General features: G+C 38.3%; 1 protein-coding gene across 1 annotated transcript; it reads right to left on the bottom strand.

The window, feature by feature from the left end:
- Positions 1-867: 867 nt before the first annotated feature.
- On the bottom strand, positions 868-14,571 carry FBXO45 (F-box protein 45). The gene is made up of 3 exons (XM_058556028.1): positions 14,132-14,571; positions 7,271-7,627; positions 868-2,818 (listed from the first exon to the last, which is right to left on the bottom strand). Exons 1-3 carry the CDS (start codon positions 14,444-14,446, stop codon positions 2,633-2,635), a joined length of 858 nt encoding a protein of 285 aa, XP_058412011.1. The 5' UTR covers positions 14,447-14,571; the 3' UTR covers positions 868-2,632.
- Between the last annotated feature and the right edge of the window lie 12 nt (positions 14,572-14,583).

Raw genomic sequence — 14,583 nt, 5'->3', positions numbered from 1 at the left:
GCAGATGAGAAAACTTAAGGTGAATTTAGAACTCAACCTTGGCTGCATATTGAAATCACCTAGGCAGTTAAAAAAAAAAATCCTTATGGTCACGTCATATCTCAGACCAAAATCAGAATCTTAGGGTATGGGACCCAAGCATCAATATTTTTCAAAACGCACAGGACTCCAAAGTGCAGCTAAGGTTCAGAACCACTGGTGTAGATGATTTATACTCAGTCTTCACGTGCAACTGTCTTCTACCTAAATGCTCTCTCAGCACCAATGAAAAAGAAATTCCTTTTCCTTGAACGTTGGAGCTGTTCGTTTTAATATTCTGTACAGCTACTACTGGTCTCCAGTAACAAATTAACTTATCAGGTTATATAAACGAAGGCTCTTCATTCCCCTGATGCTCATGGTAAATATGAACCTCCATTTTATAAAATTTGCAAATGCGATATTAGGAAATTTAAATTTCTGAGATAAGAATGGCTTTTAAATATTTAGGCAATTATTTAATTCTAGGTTCAATATGCAATAACCATGTGTTTCTGTGTTCCATTCAGCACCTTCAAAACTTTGTTACAAATGAATGTTTACCAATAAGACAAAACAGAAGTTATAAACAAAACTCTCACCAAAGCTCTTGCAATTGGCTATATCACAATCTGAAAAAGAAACAAGTGCTTAAAGGACCTTATAGTTTTCTAACTAGCTCAATCTTCATCCTGAACTAGTTCTCTTCTTTAATTAAATTTTAAACTTGGCGAAATTGAGTTGTTCTATACCAAGAAAAGTCCATTTCTGTAGCAGCTATACTCTCTAATACATCTCACATATAATTTCACTCTGTGCTACTCAACGTGGTTTCCAGATTTCTTCTTGACATGGATATCAAAAAGGGTCTTTGACAGATTTCACCTTTAAGCAACATCCCAAATACACAATAAATATTTGTAAACCTGTCAGATGGCAAAAACAAATCTTTGCTCATGACTGAAATCCCCTGCTTCATAGGAGTACTGATAATCTTAACTCTCAAGGAGCAACCCAAGAACCCTAGCCAGCTGCTTGCTGTCCCTAATTTTATTAGATTTAAAACAAAACATACGTACAGCAATAACCTAAAAAGCACAAAGATTCCACTTGCCTTAGTCAATTCTTATCACAAAGATGTATCTGAAACCATACAATTTATACGTTCATACAGAAAGATGATGTTTGTTTCTCTTCTAACAAAAGAAAATCTCAGCTCATGTATGTTAGATTATTAATTTGAAAGAGTATTAGTGAAATCATATTTATTAAGTCAAAAATTCAGAATAGGAATTAATGTTAAGCTCTTCTACAATGAAACCTTCAAAATATTGCCAACCTGAAGTTTTCAGCACAAGGTGTTTCATTTCAAGTCCCATGGGGGCAATTATCTATAATGAGATTAAGAACATATTCTTAACCTGGGTTCAGGTTGGCACTGTTTCCAGGTGCATGAGTAAACATTTCCTTGATAACCCCAATGAAGAGTTTGAGGCTTAGATTGTTGCATGATGTAAACAATATGAAATTTAAAAAAAATTATAATATCTGCAGCATTATAAAGTTACAAAATAAAGGGACCATTAATCAATTCTTTTCCTAAGGTCTGTAACTAACAGCTTTCATATTTGAGTCCTATAAGAGCAAATGGCAATGTTCTGTGTTGTTATGAGACACTTTCTCAGAAGGCCAAAAAATACAACCAGATACTGTAAGATGCACGTTATCATTATTATTATTACTGATTTATGCTATGTATGATTAGAAATAGATTTGCCTTCCCTCATCGTTAGCCAGGAGATTGAGAGATCTTTACAATAATTTTGATCATTAAAAAAAAAAAAAGACTGTAATAGCTATGGAAACTGTAAACCAAATATAACACAAAATCAGCCAATACAACACATCTCCTCTTAAAATCCTCTTCTTTGTATCCAATTGTCCCTAAATGTTATTCTAATTTTGTACCATGTAGTGGTTTTTAAGAAAGTGAACTAGAACAAAGCAACTCCTTTGTCCTGTGGTTTTTTTATACAGTTTTTTTTACACACACATTGTATATACAACTTTTAAAATAGCTGCACAATTTTACATCTCACTGTTAGAGAAGTGCAGTCCAGGCAGACCATGCTTCTCAATATATTAAAAATATTAAATAAAATCCAACCAGTTTCATACTTTTCTAATAGTCAAGCTGGCTGGAAAAAAGGGTCTGGAGAAAAAACAGGCAGTTGTAAAACAGGATCAGTCTTTCTTCACAAACACACTACTTAACAATCTTGCTATTTCCTTATCTTATCCCTTTGATAGCATCTCTAAAATCTCACCTTAAAAGTTGGAAATAACACATTGCTAACTTAGAGACAAAATCTGTTGCAACATGCATATGTCAACTGCCCACTCAACCAACTGCAACCCTGAGGATTTTTCTGGCCCAGTAGAAAGAGGAAACACTAAGATAATCTCGGCTGTAAAGCTGTTTCTCCAGTTAACAATTTCATGTGTTTTTCAGGATGTTTCTTGGGCATGCATGTATGACACTGTCGCTTCATGATTCTACTTTCCACAAGTAGGTATCTCCTTCACTCTGTCTTTCACCCCAAGAAAGCCACTGTCATCCATCCAAAGGTTTTCCAAGGTAAACCAAAGTCACTTCTGTGTTGCCATATACAGCAGAAACTGCTGGATATAAGCAGGCCTTTGGAAGTCCTCTAAAGGCAACCCCCAGGAACTCATATCCACGTTCAAAAGCTAAAGTCTTATCTTCCATGTCCAAGATCACTCGAATTCTTTCTCCTATCTGCAAAGAAACATCAAAAAATGGTTAGAAGAAAACCCACCAAGGGCATAGCTAGAAGAAACATGATACAAATCAACAAGTTGAAAATATTATTAAGAATATACATCCTAAAAGTTATCTAGAAAAACCAGAAGAGAACTTTTCAGAAGAAGAGTATTTTGGTCAGGGAGAAACATCTAGAAGAAAGAACACACATCAATTTCATCACAAACGGTTGTTTTGATAGTTTTTTTTAATTTAAGACTTGCATGGGATCTACATTGAATACTGAAAATTTAAATGTTTCCCCCGAACAATCCCCAGATTTTACTTATTCTGTTTACACGCTTTTTTTAAGAAGGTTACCACTAAAATCCATAATTTGGTATATTTTACCAGAAAATGGCTATCCAAATAACCTTTTAAAATTACTATAGTATATACCTACAATGGATATTATTCACCCATAAAAGAAATGCAATTTTGATATATGCTACAACATGGATGTACCTTGAAAACATTATGCTAAGTGAAATGAGCCGGACACAAAAAGATAAATATTGTATGATTCCACTTAGGCACCTTGAATATTCAAATTCATAGAGTCAGAAAGTAGAACAGAGGTTACCAGAGGCTGGGAGAAGGGAGATGGGGAGTTACTATTTAATGAGTATGGAGTTTATGTTGGGGATGAAGAAAAATTTGGGGGTACAGTAGTGATGGTTACACAACATTGTGAATGTATTTAATGCCACTGAATTGTACACTTATGAATCGTTAAAATAATAAATATTGTTGTGCATATTTTACCACAACAAAAAATTACTATAATAAAACAGCCTTTAAAGTTTACAAAACAGTTCTATGTACAATGTGGAACTTGCAGAATCATGAATAGCCAAATCTGACTATAGATACTAAAGATGCACAATAGGTTTATTAAATAGTCACTCTGTAGGCCACTGCTCTGATACATTTGTTTATTATAAAAACAGCAGCACTGATTGTTAATCTAAACTGGAAGCATAATGTATCCAGTTATCTTTCCATTTGGAAAAGTAAGCAAAGAAATAAGGATGTTTTATCTTTATAATTTGCATCTATGAAAAGTTGTTGCATCTATATACTTGGAAGCAGAAAGTCCTAACGTTTGCAATTAAAAATCATAATTTACTACTTACCAATTATGATAACTCTTGCTGTTGCTGTTACTTCCCTTTATTGTATTTCCTATCACACAGTTTCCTATCACAAACTACCAATATCTGCTTTTTTCCTCCCTTTGCCCAACTCACAGATTAACTCATACCCCATTTTACGGACCTAATCATCATCATCACATTGCCACCAACAAAACAAACAGTAACAACAAAAAAATAGAAATGAAAAGATAATATTTTGTTGGGTATTTGTTTTGTGCTTTATTTGTATTATCTCATTGAATCCTCATATCAATCCTAGAAATTATCCCTATGTTACCAAAGATGACACTAAGAAGACAGAATGGCTAATGGTGAAACTTCCAAGTGTGCTTCACCTTTGACTGAGCATATAGCATGCTCACAGCACAGGGAGCAGAAAGCAGACGTCTTACCAGCTTTAGGTGTCAGAGGGCAAAACCTGGAGATAGCAGAGCAACTAGAAACCTAAAGAAGGAACTCCAGAAGCAACGGAAACACAAAGAGGATGAGCGCCAAAATCTGAGGATAAACTGCCCAAATCCTTGTGTGACCATTATATTACACAGACACAGGGGAAACCCCCAGGGAATCAGGCTGAAAAAGCAGCAGTTAGAAGCCAAAAAAACCTGAAAAAGACATGAGCTGCTGCACACCATGTGGGAGACAGAGTTTACAGTTTGAGTCCAGGCAAGTTAACTGCCTACTAGAACAAGAAAACTTTATAGTTTTCAGAAAAACAAAGCAATTTCTAGAGGAAAAAAACAATCCAGAGTTACTACTACATATTACCTACAATGTCCAGTTTTCAATTTAAAAATTACTGGATATGAAAGGAAACGGGGCCGGCCCAGTGGCTTAGCGGTTAAGTGCCCGAGCTCCGCTACTGGCGGCCCGGGTTCGGATCCCGGGCGCGCACCAACGCACTGCTTCTCGGGCCATGCTGAGGCCGCGTCCCACATACAGCAACTAGAAAGATGTGCAACTATGACACACAACTATCTGCTGGGGCTTTGGGGGAAAAAAAGGAGGAGGATTGGCAATGGATGTTAGCTCAGGGCCAGTCTTCCTCAGCAAACAGAGGAGGATTGGCATGGATGTTAGCTCAGGGCTGATCTTCCTCACAAAAAAAAAAAAAAAAAAAGAAAAAAGAAACAGGAAAAGTACAACTCATCCTCAGGGGAAAAAAAGCCGTCAATAGAAACTGACTCCAAGTAGGCCTAGAGGTTGGATTTGGCAGACAAAGACTTCAAAGCAGTTATAAATATGTGTAAAGAATTAAAGAAAAATCTAGTATTAATGAATGGACAGATAGAGAATCTCAATAGAGAAATGGAAACTATAAAAAAAGAACCAAATAAAAATTCTAGAGCTGAAGAGCACAATAACCAAAATTCACTAGCCTGACTTAATAGCAGAGTTGAAATGGCAAGAAAGAATCTATGAACTTGAAGATAGAGCAACAGAAATTATCCAATCCAAAAAAACAGAAAGAAAAAAGATTAAAAAAAAAAAAAAGAACATTTCTCCAGAGGCACAGAGACAAGGACAATATCAAGGAGTCCAACAATTAGATTAAATTTAAATGGATTAAACATTCAATCAAAAGGCAGAGATTATGAGATTGGGTTAGATAAAATGAAAGACCCAATTATACACTGTCTAAGAGATGCACTTTAAATACAAAGACAGATTAAAAGTAAAAAGGATGGGGAAAAAGAGAGACCTTGCAATAGTAAGCATAAGAAAGTTGGAGTGGCTACATTAATATCAAACAAAATAGACTTGAAGAAAAGGAATATTACCATAGTCAAAGAAGGTCACTTCATAATGGTAAAAGAGTTAATCTGGTGGGGAGATAAAACAATTATAAATGTATATGCACCTAATAACAGAGCTCCAAAACACATGAAGCAAAAACTGACAGAACTGAAAGAAGAAATAGATAAATGAGCAAGTCTAGTTTGAGATTTCAATACTCATCTCAGTAAGTGATAGAATAGGTAGAAAGAAAAATCAGTAAGGATATAGAAGACTTGAACACTATCAACCAAATTGACCTAACTGTCATTTATAGAATATTCCATCCAACAACAGAATATACATTCTTTCCAAGCACACATGGAACATTCATCAAGATAAATCATATGCTGGGAATAAAATAAGTCGCAATAAATTTAAAAGGATTGAAATCATACAGAGTATGTTTTCTGAAAAACAAAGACTAAAGGACTTTCACTAAAAATCATCACAAGGCTGGTCACAGGACTTTATCTTCAATGATTATTAAGTCCAAACACCCTTCTCCTTAGGGTAAGTGCAGAGCCTGAAAGGACAGTGAAGAAAGGATTCTATGAAAGAAAATCCTTCCAGGCTTTTATACCTCAAGAAATGAGGTATATTTTTAGTTCTTCTACTTTAGTATGCCTGACTTGAGGTCATTATTGAGGCTAGAGCTTTCAGGCCACACGTTCCACCGAAATACGCAATCTCTAATTCCTTAAAATTTCCAATTTCTCATCAGAGTATTTTAACAGTCTTTTCAGATTGTTTTAGACTCTGCTAAATCTATGGTAATCATATAGCTTTTACAAATAGGAATTATAATTTTGACCCTAGAATCAAATGAGTATGGCATAAGCCTAAGATGAAAGAATAAAAAAGTGCAGTAGTTTGCCTGAACTTGTCTGTGTTTATAGAAATCACTGACACCTCCAGAGGCTTTGAATCCACAAACAGATTAATAAGTAGCAGAGGGTGAGTATGTGTATACCTGCACACAGGCGCATTTGTGGCGGTGAGATGTCTAGAAAAAGTAGATTTGGATATGCCATGATATAGGAAAGATGAAAATCTAGAAGATGAGTTGGCAAACTAAGGCCCCTGGGCCAAATTTGGCCTGCAGCCATAAACAGCTTTTATTGGAACACAGCTATGCTCATTTATTTACATATTATCTACAGCTGCTTTTGTGTTATAATAAGAATTGAATAGTTATGACAGAGATCATATGGACCACAAAGCCTAAAATATTTACTATCCGGCCCTGTACAGAAAAAGTTTGCCAACCTCTGATTTAGAGCAAAGATGGACTGCTCAAAGTCAAATATGTATTAGAAAACAAATACTGAGATACTAAAAGATTATTATTAGAGTAACAAAAAAGGCCAGTTACAGTCTTTATTTAAAAATTACCAAAAAGACATAAAAAGCTCTAACAAATTTTGTAAATTTAAAACAAATTAAGTCATGATTTGACAAAGGCCCACATCTGAGAAAATATCCAGTTTCTCACCTGATATTTTGGTGCATTGTTGCATTGTGGAAAACTGCCATTGACTTCTCCATTATGTAGTAGATTATTGTCCACCAGATTCCAGCCCCAGCTCTGGTCATCACTGCCTAGCAATGCCACATAACCTTGGCACTGCATGGGAGCCCGTTTTGTGGCAATTCCAATCACTGCCACAGTGCCCAGAGGGCCCTCCCACCACACTTCCCACGCATGGCGGCCCTCACTGAAACCAATCTTGGTCCTTGCACCATCAGTGCTCTGAGCAATGGGGTTTCGATGTAAAGTAAAACCATTCTTCTTAATGTAGACATTCCTGGAGCAGTCATTAGTGCTGAAGGCATGCTGGAAAGCACGTATCTGAAAAGATAAAAAACAGACCAAAGAAATAGAAATTTGATTTTTCTTTTCTTTTTTTTTTGTGAGGAAGATCAGCCCTGAGCTAACATCCATGCCAATCCTCCTCTTTTTGCTGAGGAAGACCGGCTCTGAGCTAACATCCATCGCCAATCCTCCTCCTTTTTTTTTTCCCCAAAGCCCCAGCAGATAGTTGTATGTCATAGTCGCACATCCTTCTAGTTGCTGTATGTGGGACGCAGCCTCAGCATGGCCGGAGAAGCGGTGTGTCGGTGCGCGCCCGGGATCCGAACCCGGGCTGCCAGCAGTGGAGCATGCGCACTTAACCACTAAGCCATGGGGCCGGCCCTAAATTTCATTTTTCTTAAACAAAAAAAGTACTCAAACTTTAGGCTACATGTTTTTAAACTATTAATAAAGTTATATATTTTTAAATAATACAATAAGTATTTCCAAAAAATGGCTAAAGTTTCAAAATGGGATATTAACATATAATAAATCATATAACATTTAAAATAACTGCCAACTGTTTCATTATTGACCAAAATTCTAAACCGTAGTATAATTTCTCCAAATAGACTTCTTAAAATATCAGAAGATATACACAGAATCCTTATAAGATAATACTGAAATGTTTATGGATGACATAATGATATCTGGGAACTGCTCTGAAATATCCAGGGTTGGAGTGGGACAGTGGGTGGGGGAAACACGAAACTAGACTGCCCATGAATTAATCATTGGCAAAGCCTGGTGATAGGTATAGGGAGGTTCATTAAACTATTTTCAATACTCTTGTTTATATTTGATGTTCTTTTATCAAAAAGTTAAGAGATGCACAGTTTTCATGTTGGCAATGCTGTCACCAAACAGATTATTTTAAGTAAAATAGAAAACTTAGTCATAGCTGCTCTAAAGTTTCTGAAAAATTTTAATAACCACAAACTATCTTAGATCCTCAGCCTCCTTGCTAGGTATTACTCATACACTAAAACAGCACCACTCTCATTTTACCAAATCAAATAATCCCCTAGATAGCATCTAAATGCAACCACTAGAATTTATAAAGAGATAGTCATTGAGAGCAGCTACTAGTGATAGGACAGATTAGCTGACATTCAGTAGTTACCAGTTTTTTAAGCTTCCAAAATAAAGACAGTATGAAAACTGCTACTCTGCACAAAAAATAATTCCTCACGTTTTAATAATTCAAAGCTTTTGGTTTGTACGTTTTTTAAAAATCCCTTCTTTACTTTATTCAAACTACCCAAAAGCAGCTGAAGGCTGGGATCTACTGTTTTAGTTAACCAGAGAAATGAACTCTAGATTCATAGAATTTCAGCATTAGGAAGGACCATAAAGGTCACCTAGCACAACTGAGGGATGAGGACACAGACCTAAAAGTCACCAGCTAGTTAGAGCAAGAGCCCCAAACAGAAGTCAGGCACCCAGTCCCCTCACCCAGTGTTCATTTACTATTAGCCGGTACTTCACTGTTTCACTGTCGCACTCCACAGCAGAGATTAAAAAAAAAAACGCCTGCTTGTTTCAGGTATTTCATGTTTTCATAAGGAGGCTGTAAAGCTGAAATAGTCCTACATTTTTTCCTACCTGTTCCTATTTGTAATACTCTTGTAAGCACCTAAAAGATCAGAAGAATAGGATTAAGTGGGGGAGTAAAATGTCCCCCAAATATTAAGTATGGCCTAAATAACTCAAGAGATTACTATCAAGACAGTTAACTCATTATAAAATATTTAATTAATACTTACCTAAGCCTATTCCCCAATTCTTGTACATACCAATTGCTTTTTCTCTATTCTTATTCTCTTTGTCATATTGACACTGTTACAACCTCTTCCTCAAACTTCTATGACATCTTCCTATTACCCTGGACTGATCCTTTACCGTATTCTTTTTTGGTGACCATCCTACCTCTGCCCCCTGCCTGGCCTGCAAAGCCCTCCAGATCCGGTTCCTCCTATTTCCCTCTCTAACTTCATGTTGTTCTTCTTGTCTGCAATATCATAACTGCCTTCTCCTTCCACATATCCTCTAGGACCTGCTCCAGTCTTACGACCTCCACTAGGCTACTTTTACCAGGACTACGCAATCCCCCTGATTTCTCTCTCCTGAATTCCTACTCACGATAGTCTGCACCATACAACACTTGATTCTGTATACACCTCAACCACTCGATTCTAGTAAAAAATATCTTGCCCCTCAAAAATCTAATCTAACCTAAATTGATCAAACCTCCATAGGAAATAAAGAGGACAGAAGAGCATGTTAAGCAACACCATGGGAATGAAATCTGCAAAATCCAGACTGAAAGAAACACTACAGGGTAAACAACCTGGTTTCTTCAACAAATAAGTTGCAGGGGTGGGAGGTGAGGGAGACAGAGGGTCAAATTGTAGAGTAAAATAGCCTTAAGAGACACATAAACTGTTTGCCATAGGAATCTTATATAGATCTTGATTAAATAAACTGAAAATTAAAAATAGAACATTTGACATTTATGAGATACTTGGAAATTTGAACACTGCCTTTTTTATATTAAGGAATTATTGTTGGGCCGGCCCCGTGGGTTAGCAGTTAAGTGCGCGTGCTCCGCTACTGGCGGCCCAGGTTCGGATCCTGGGCGCGCACCGACGCACCGCTTCTCCAGCCATGCTGAGGCCACGTCCCACGTACAGCAACTAGAAGGATGTGCAACTATGACATACAACTATCTACTGGGGCTTCGGGGAAGAAAAAGGAGGAGGATTGGCGATGGATGTTAGCTCAGAGCCGGTCTTCCTCAGCAAAAAGAGGAGGATTAGCATGGATGTCAGCTCAAGGCTGATCTTCCTCACACACACACACAAAAAAAAAACAAGAAGGAATTATTGTTAATTTCTTTACATTTTAGATGTGATAATGATATTGTGATTATGTTGTGTTCTTATCTCTCAGAGATGGATACTGAAAAATTCCAATGAAATGGAAAAATAAATACACAAATTAACAAATAAAAATAATCTATAGTTCCTGTCTCACAGTTTCATGCACAACTTGGATTTTATGTTATAGCAAACAGACTTAATATCTAGTTTAGGACCTAAGTCTGAAATTTAGAGAATTATAGTTAGATGCTAAGTATGACTAGAAAAATTGATGTTACTTGGTGACATGTAAAATATGAACTTATAAAAAAGATGACAAATCCTAAATGATTGACAACTCCAAATACTTTCCGGTTTTGTGCTATCCCAAGCCTGTTCCCATTCTTCTTGCAGTTACCCAGGCTCCCTGGAAATCCCACCTCATTCTTCCTTCTTCCTCATCTCACTCACCTAGTCAGCTGTCCACCTATGTGGATTTGTTCTCTGCACAAAGAATTGCTCTCCTAGCCATCCCCCTCTCCCTTCTATACACTTACTCAGGCCTTAAGTACCTCTAGTACAGGCACTAACCTCTGCCCTCTCCAAGTCATCTTACGGCCTAGTCTTTCTAAAGCACAGCTCCTCTGTCACTCCTCTGTTCAAACTTCTGTGGCTTCCAACTGTAGAACAAAGCCCAAACTACAGACTGAAGGTTGCATTTCAAGGACCTCCATGATACATCTACTTTCAGCTTACCTTTAAAATCATATATCCCACAACTTCAATTCAGTCTAACTAAACTATTTTATATCTCTTTACTCTCCCCTAAGCTCCAAACTGTAACAGCCGCCTATCTGAAATCTCTTGGATGTCTCAAAAACACTGTAAATTCTACTCTACCAAAATTGAACTCATTGTTATGCCTCCTAAATCTGGTCCAGGTGATTTCTATATTATGTAAGCCAGATACCTAGGAGTCATCCTTAGCTCCTCCCTTTTCCTCACCCCTATTTCAAATCTACTGCCGGCTCCTGTAGATTTTACTTTCTAAATCTCTCCTAAATTTCTTCTCATCTCCTCCACTACCTACCTCCTAATTCACCTACCCATATTTCTAAGGTCCTCCTCCAATCTGTTCTCCATACTGAAGTTAGAAATAACCTCTTAAAAATGCAAAATAATCATATTACCAAACCTGACTCTCCTAACTCCCTCTTCCTTACAATTCAAAATGGCTTCCCCTGAGTTTAGCCACAGTCCACCTCTTCTATCTTATCTCAAACCTGCCTCACCTTTGCTCTCCATGGTCCAGCCACAATGATGTATTTTCTGTCCCTCATACTCATCAGGTTCCCTCCTGGAAGGCTCTTCTCTCTCTCTTTGGCCTATTTATCTTTATCCTTCAGGTCTCAGTTCATGCATTATTTCCTCAGAGAGAGCCTTCCCTGACCCTCCTAGGTCAAATCCTCCATTACTGACATTCAGAGCACCATGTATCACTCCTTCATAGTACTTACCACAGTTGCAATTTTACAACTGTGTGATTACTTGATTAATATCCATTTCCCCCCACTAGATTGTAAGCTCCATAAGGCAAGACATCTATAAGAGTTTGTGTCTGTTTTTATTCAACCTTACTTCTGCAAAACTGAGCATAGTGCTTGGCACTCATATTTTTCTAAATAAAAATATATGCTGTACAAAGCCTTTCCTTTCCTCTTGTCCTGCTTTTGTGCAGGATATTTCCTCTTAGTAAAATGTTCAAATCCTCCTCATCTTTAAAATTCAGCTTGAATACAATCTCAACCTCAAACCTTTCACTCAACTTCTAGTATATATATATTTTTATACCTCTAACAATTAGGAGCAATTTCTACTATGTGTTAGTTCTTTCTATACATTTTTTTTCTCCTCTACTAGACTGAGAACTTCCTTACTAAGCTCTCTGACTTCTTTTGAATTAATCTTTTTATCCTCAAGATATTCAAGAAAAGTCCTGCATCATCTGAACGAATGTGTGATTAGTACAAGTCTACAATACCTATAGTGCACGTAGTAGCATGACACACAAAGTAAACTTAAGAATCTTAAAATATCTCTGAAAGAATACAAAAGAAATAGGTAACACAGGCTGCCTCCAAGAAGGGAAACGGGGTGGCTGGAGGACAAGGGCAAAATGAAGACATTTTGCTTTATACTATTTTGCTTCTTTTGAATGTTGACTCACATGAACACATTATCTATTACATATTATTATATGAATATTGAATCGTGAACATATCTACTACAGACCAATTACAAAAATGTCTTAATTGAAAATAAGTAAAAACAATAAACTTTATGGAAAAATAAAAACTAAATAAAACTTATGAAGCCTACATGTTTATCAGGCAAAGCAGGACAAAACTGCAATCTTCTGCACTCTGCTATATAAATTACAACTAGTATCCTTTGAGCATCTACCACGTACAAATATTGTCCTAGTAAATTAACACATTATTTCACTTGATAGAAAAACAACTTGACAGTTGACATACTTAACAGCAACATTCCTTATCTTATTAAAATAAAACCTGCGTTATTACAGAAGAATAAATTTTACATCTATTTCACGTGGAAAAAATAATTTACTTCTGCCTCTGACCCCCATTGGCAGTCTGGCATTAAAAAGGGATGTTTTCCTGTTTTGGTTATTAATATATTTTTTATGTTTACTACATTCTAGGTCAGACTTCATCCTCTCTCACATATGCTCTTGGTGACGGCTATACTAAATAGCTGTGATCCATCCAATTGAACTCAAGCTTGAGGCCTTCTGTTTATATTGCCTAAAGAATCCTCTCAGCCCTACCATAACCTGTCATTTGACATTTCTATTTGTATATGAGAAAGGCAGGAATATGCACAAGAATCCATGAGGAAAAAAGGCAGCAAAACCGGAATCAGCAGGTTAGATGACAAATAGAACAGAAGAGACACACCATCAAGGTGGGACTATGAAAAAGTTGGCAAGGCAGTAGCCAATAACAGCGGGAAAAGGCAGTATTATGACGGTTAAGTGGCGCCGATGGGAGGATGTTCTATTAAAGCCTATATCTTGAAAGTTAGCAGGATGCCTAGGACCACACTCACTTATAAGCCTGAAACATAGTGGAGTGAATTAAAGAGAACTTGTGCGAAAATAAAGAAAAAAATGGTTATAAATCAGAACTTGGAAAAGGTGGGTTGAAAGCAAAAGTCTTAGAAACAAAGCCAATGTGAAGGCAGCCGAGATGATCTAATAAAGCCTATTTGGAGGGCAGGGAGAAAAAAATAGGATGAGAGTACTGGTACAACAATGGGGATGGTCTGTCTTTAAGGGGAAAGGCTATGGAAAGTAGAATGAGTGATGGAAACCAGGGATAGGAAACCGTCCGGTCCTTTAAAAAGTGTATCACGGAAGCAGGATGGGTTAAGGAGCAGAACTTCAATCCTAAAAGGATCTTTATGGAGAGGGAAGGTGAGATAAGGTATTGACTGGAGCGGTGGAAAGGCGGGATAGGGAGGCGAGGCGTCTGACCCAGAAGCTTAGATGAGAAGGACTGAGAGCTGGGCGGAGGAGCGGGGCTGGGGGCAGCGGCGTGGCCCGGGGCTCCCTCACCTTGGCCTTGTAGCTGGGCAGGTTGCAGAGGATGTCCGTGCGCAGAGCCTCTTCTGCCAGGCTGCGGGCGCACAGGCTCCGCCACACCTCGCTGTTCTCATCGCCGTGCAGGCAGCGGTACCAGTGCTTGCACACCAGGGCGCAGCTCCGCAGCTCGGACAGCTCCAGGTAGGAGAACACCAACTCCAGCACCCGGCTGGGCAGCCGACCCCCGGCCCCCGCGGACCCGGAGCCCGAGCCGGCGCCCGCGCCGCCGCCGCCGCTACAGCTAGCGCCGCCCGAGGCTGCCCCAGCCCCCGGGGCCGGCGCCGCCATCGCCTCACCAGCCGGCCCGAGGGCCGCCGCCGCCGCCGCTTCCCCCCGTCTCTGCTAGGGAGGCCAAGGCTCGCCTGGAGACCAGAGGAGCTCGCTCACCGCCCCTTTCACAGCCAACCGCCCGGCGCCTCCACCAC

Source organism: Diceros bicornis, chromosome 15 (assembly GCF_020826845.1).
Source record: "Diceros bicornis minor isolate mBicDic1 chromosome 15, mDicBic1.mat.cur, whole genome shotgun sequence".
NCBI lineage: Eukaryota > Metazoa > Chordata > Mammalia > Perissodactyla > Rhinocerotidae > Diceros > Diceros bicornis.
Note: the sequence above shows the minus strand (reverse complement) of the source record. Positions and strands in the feature narration are given on the sequence as shown.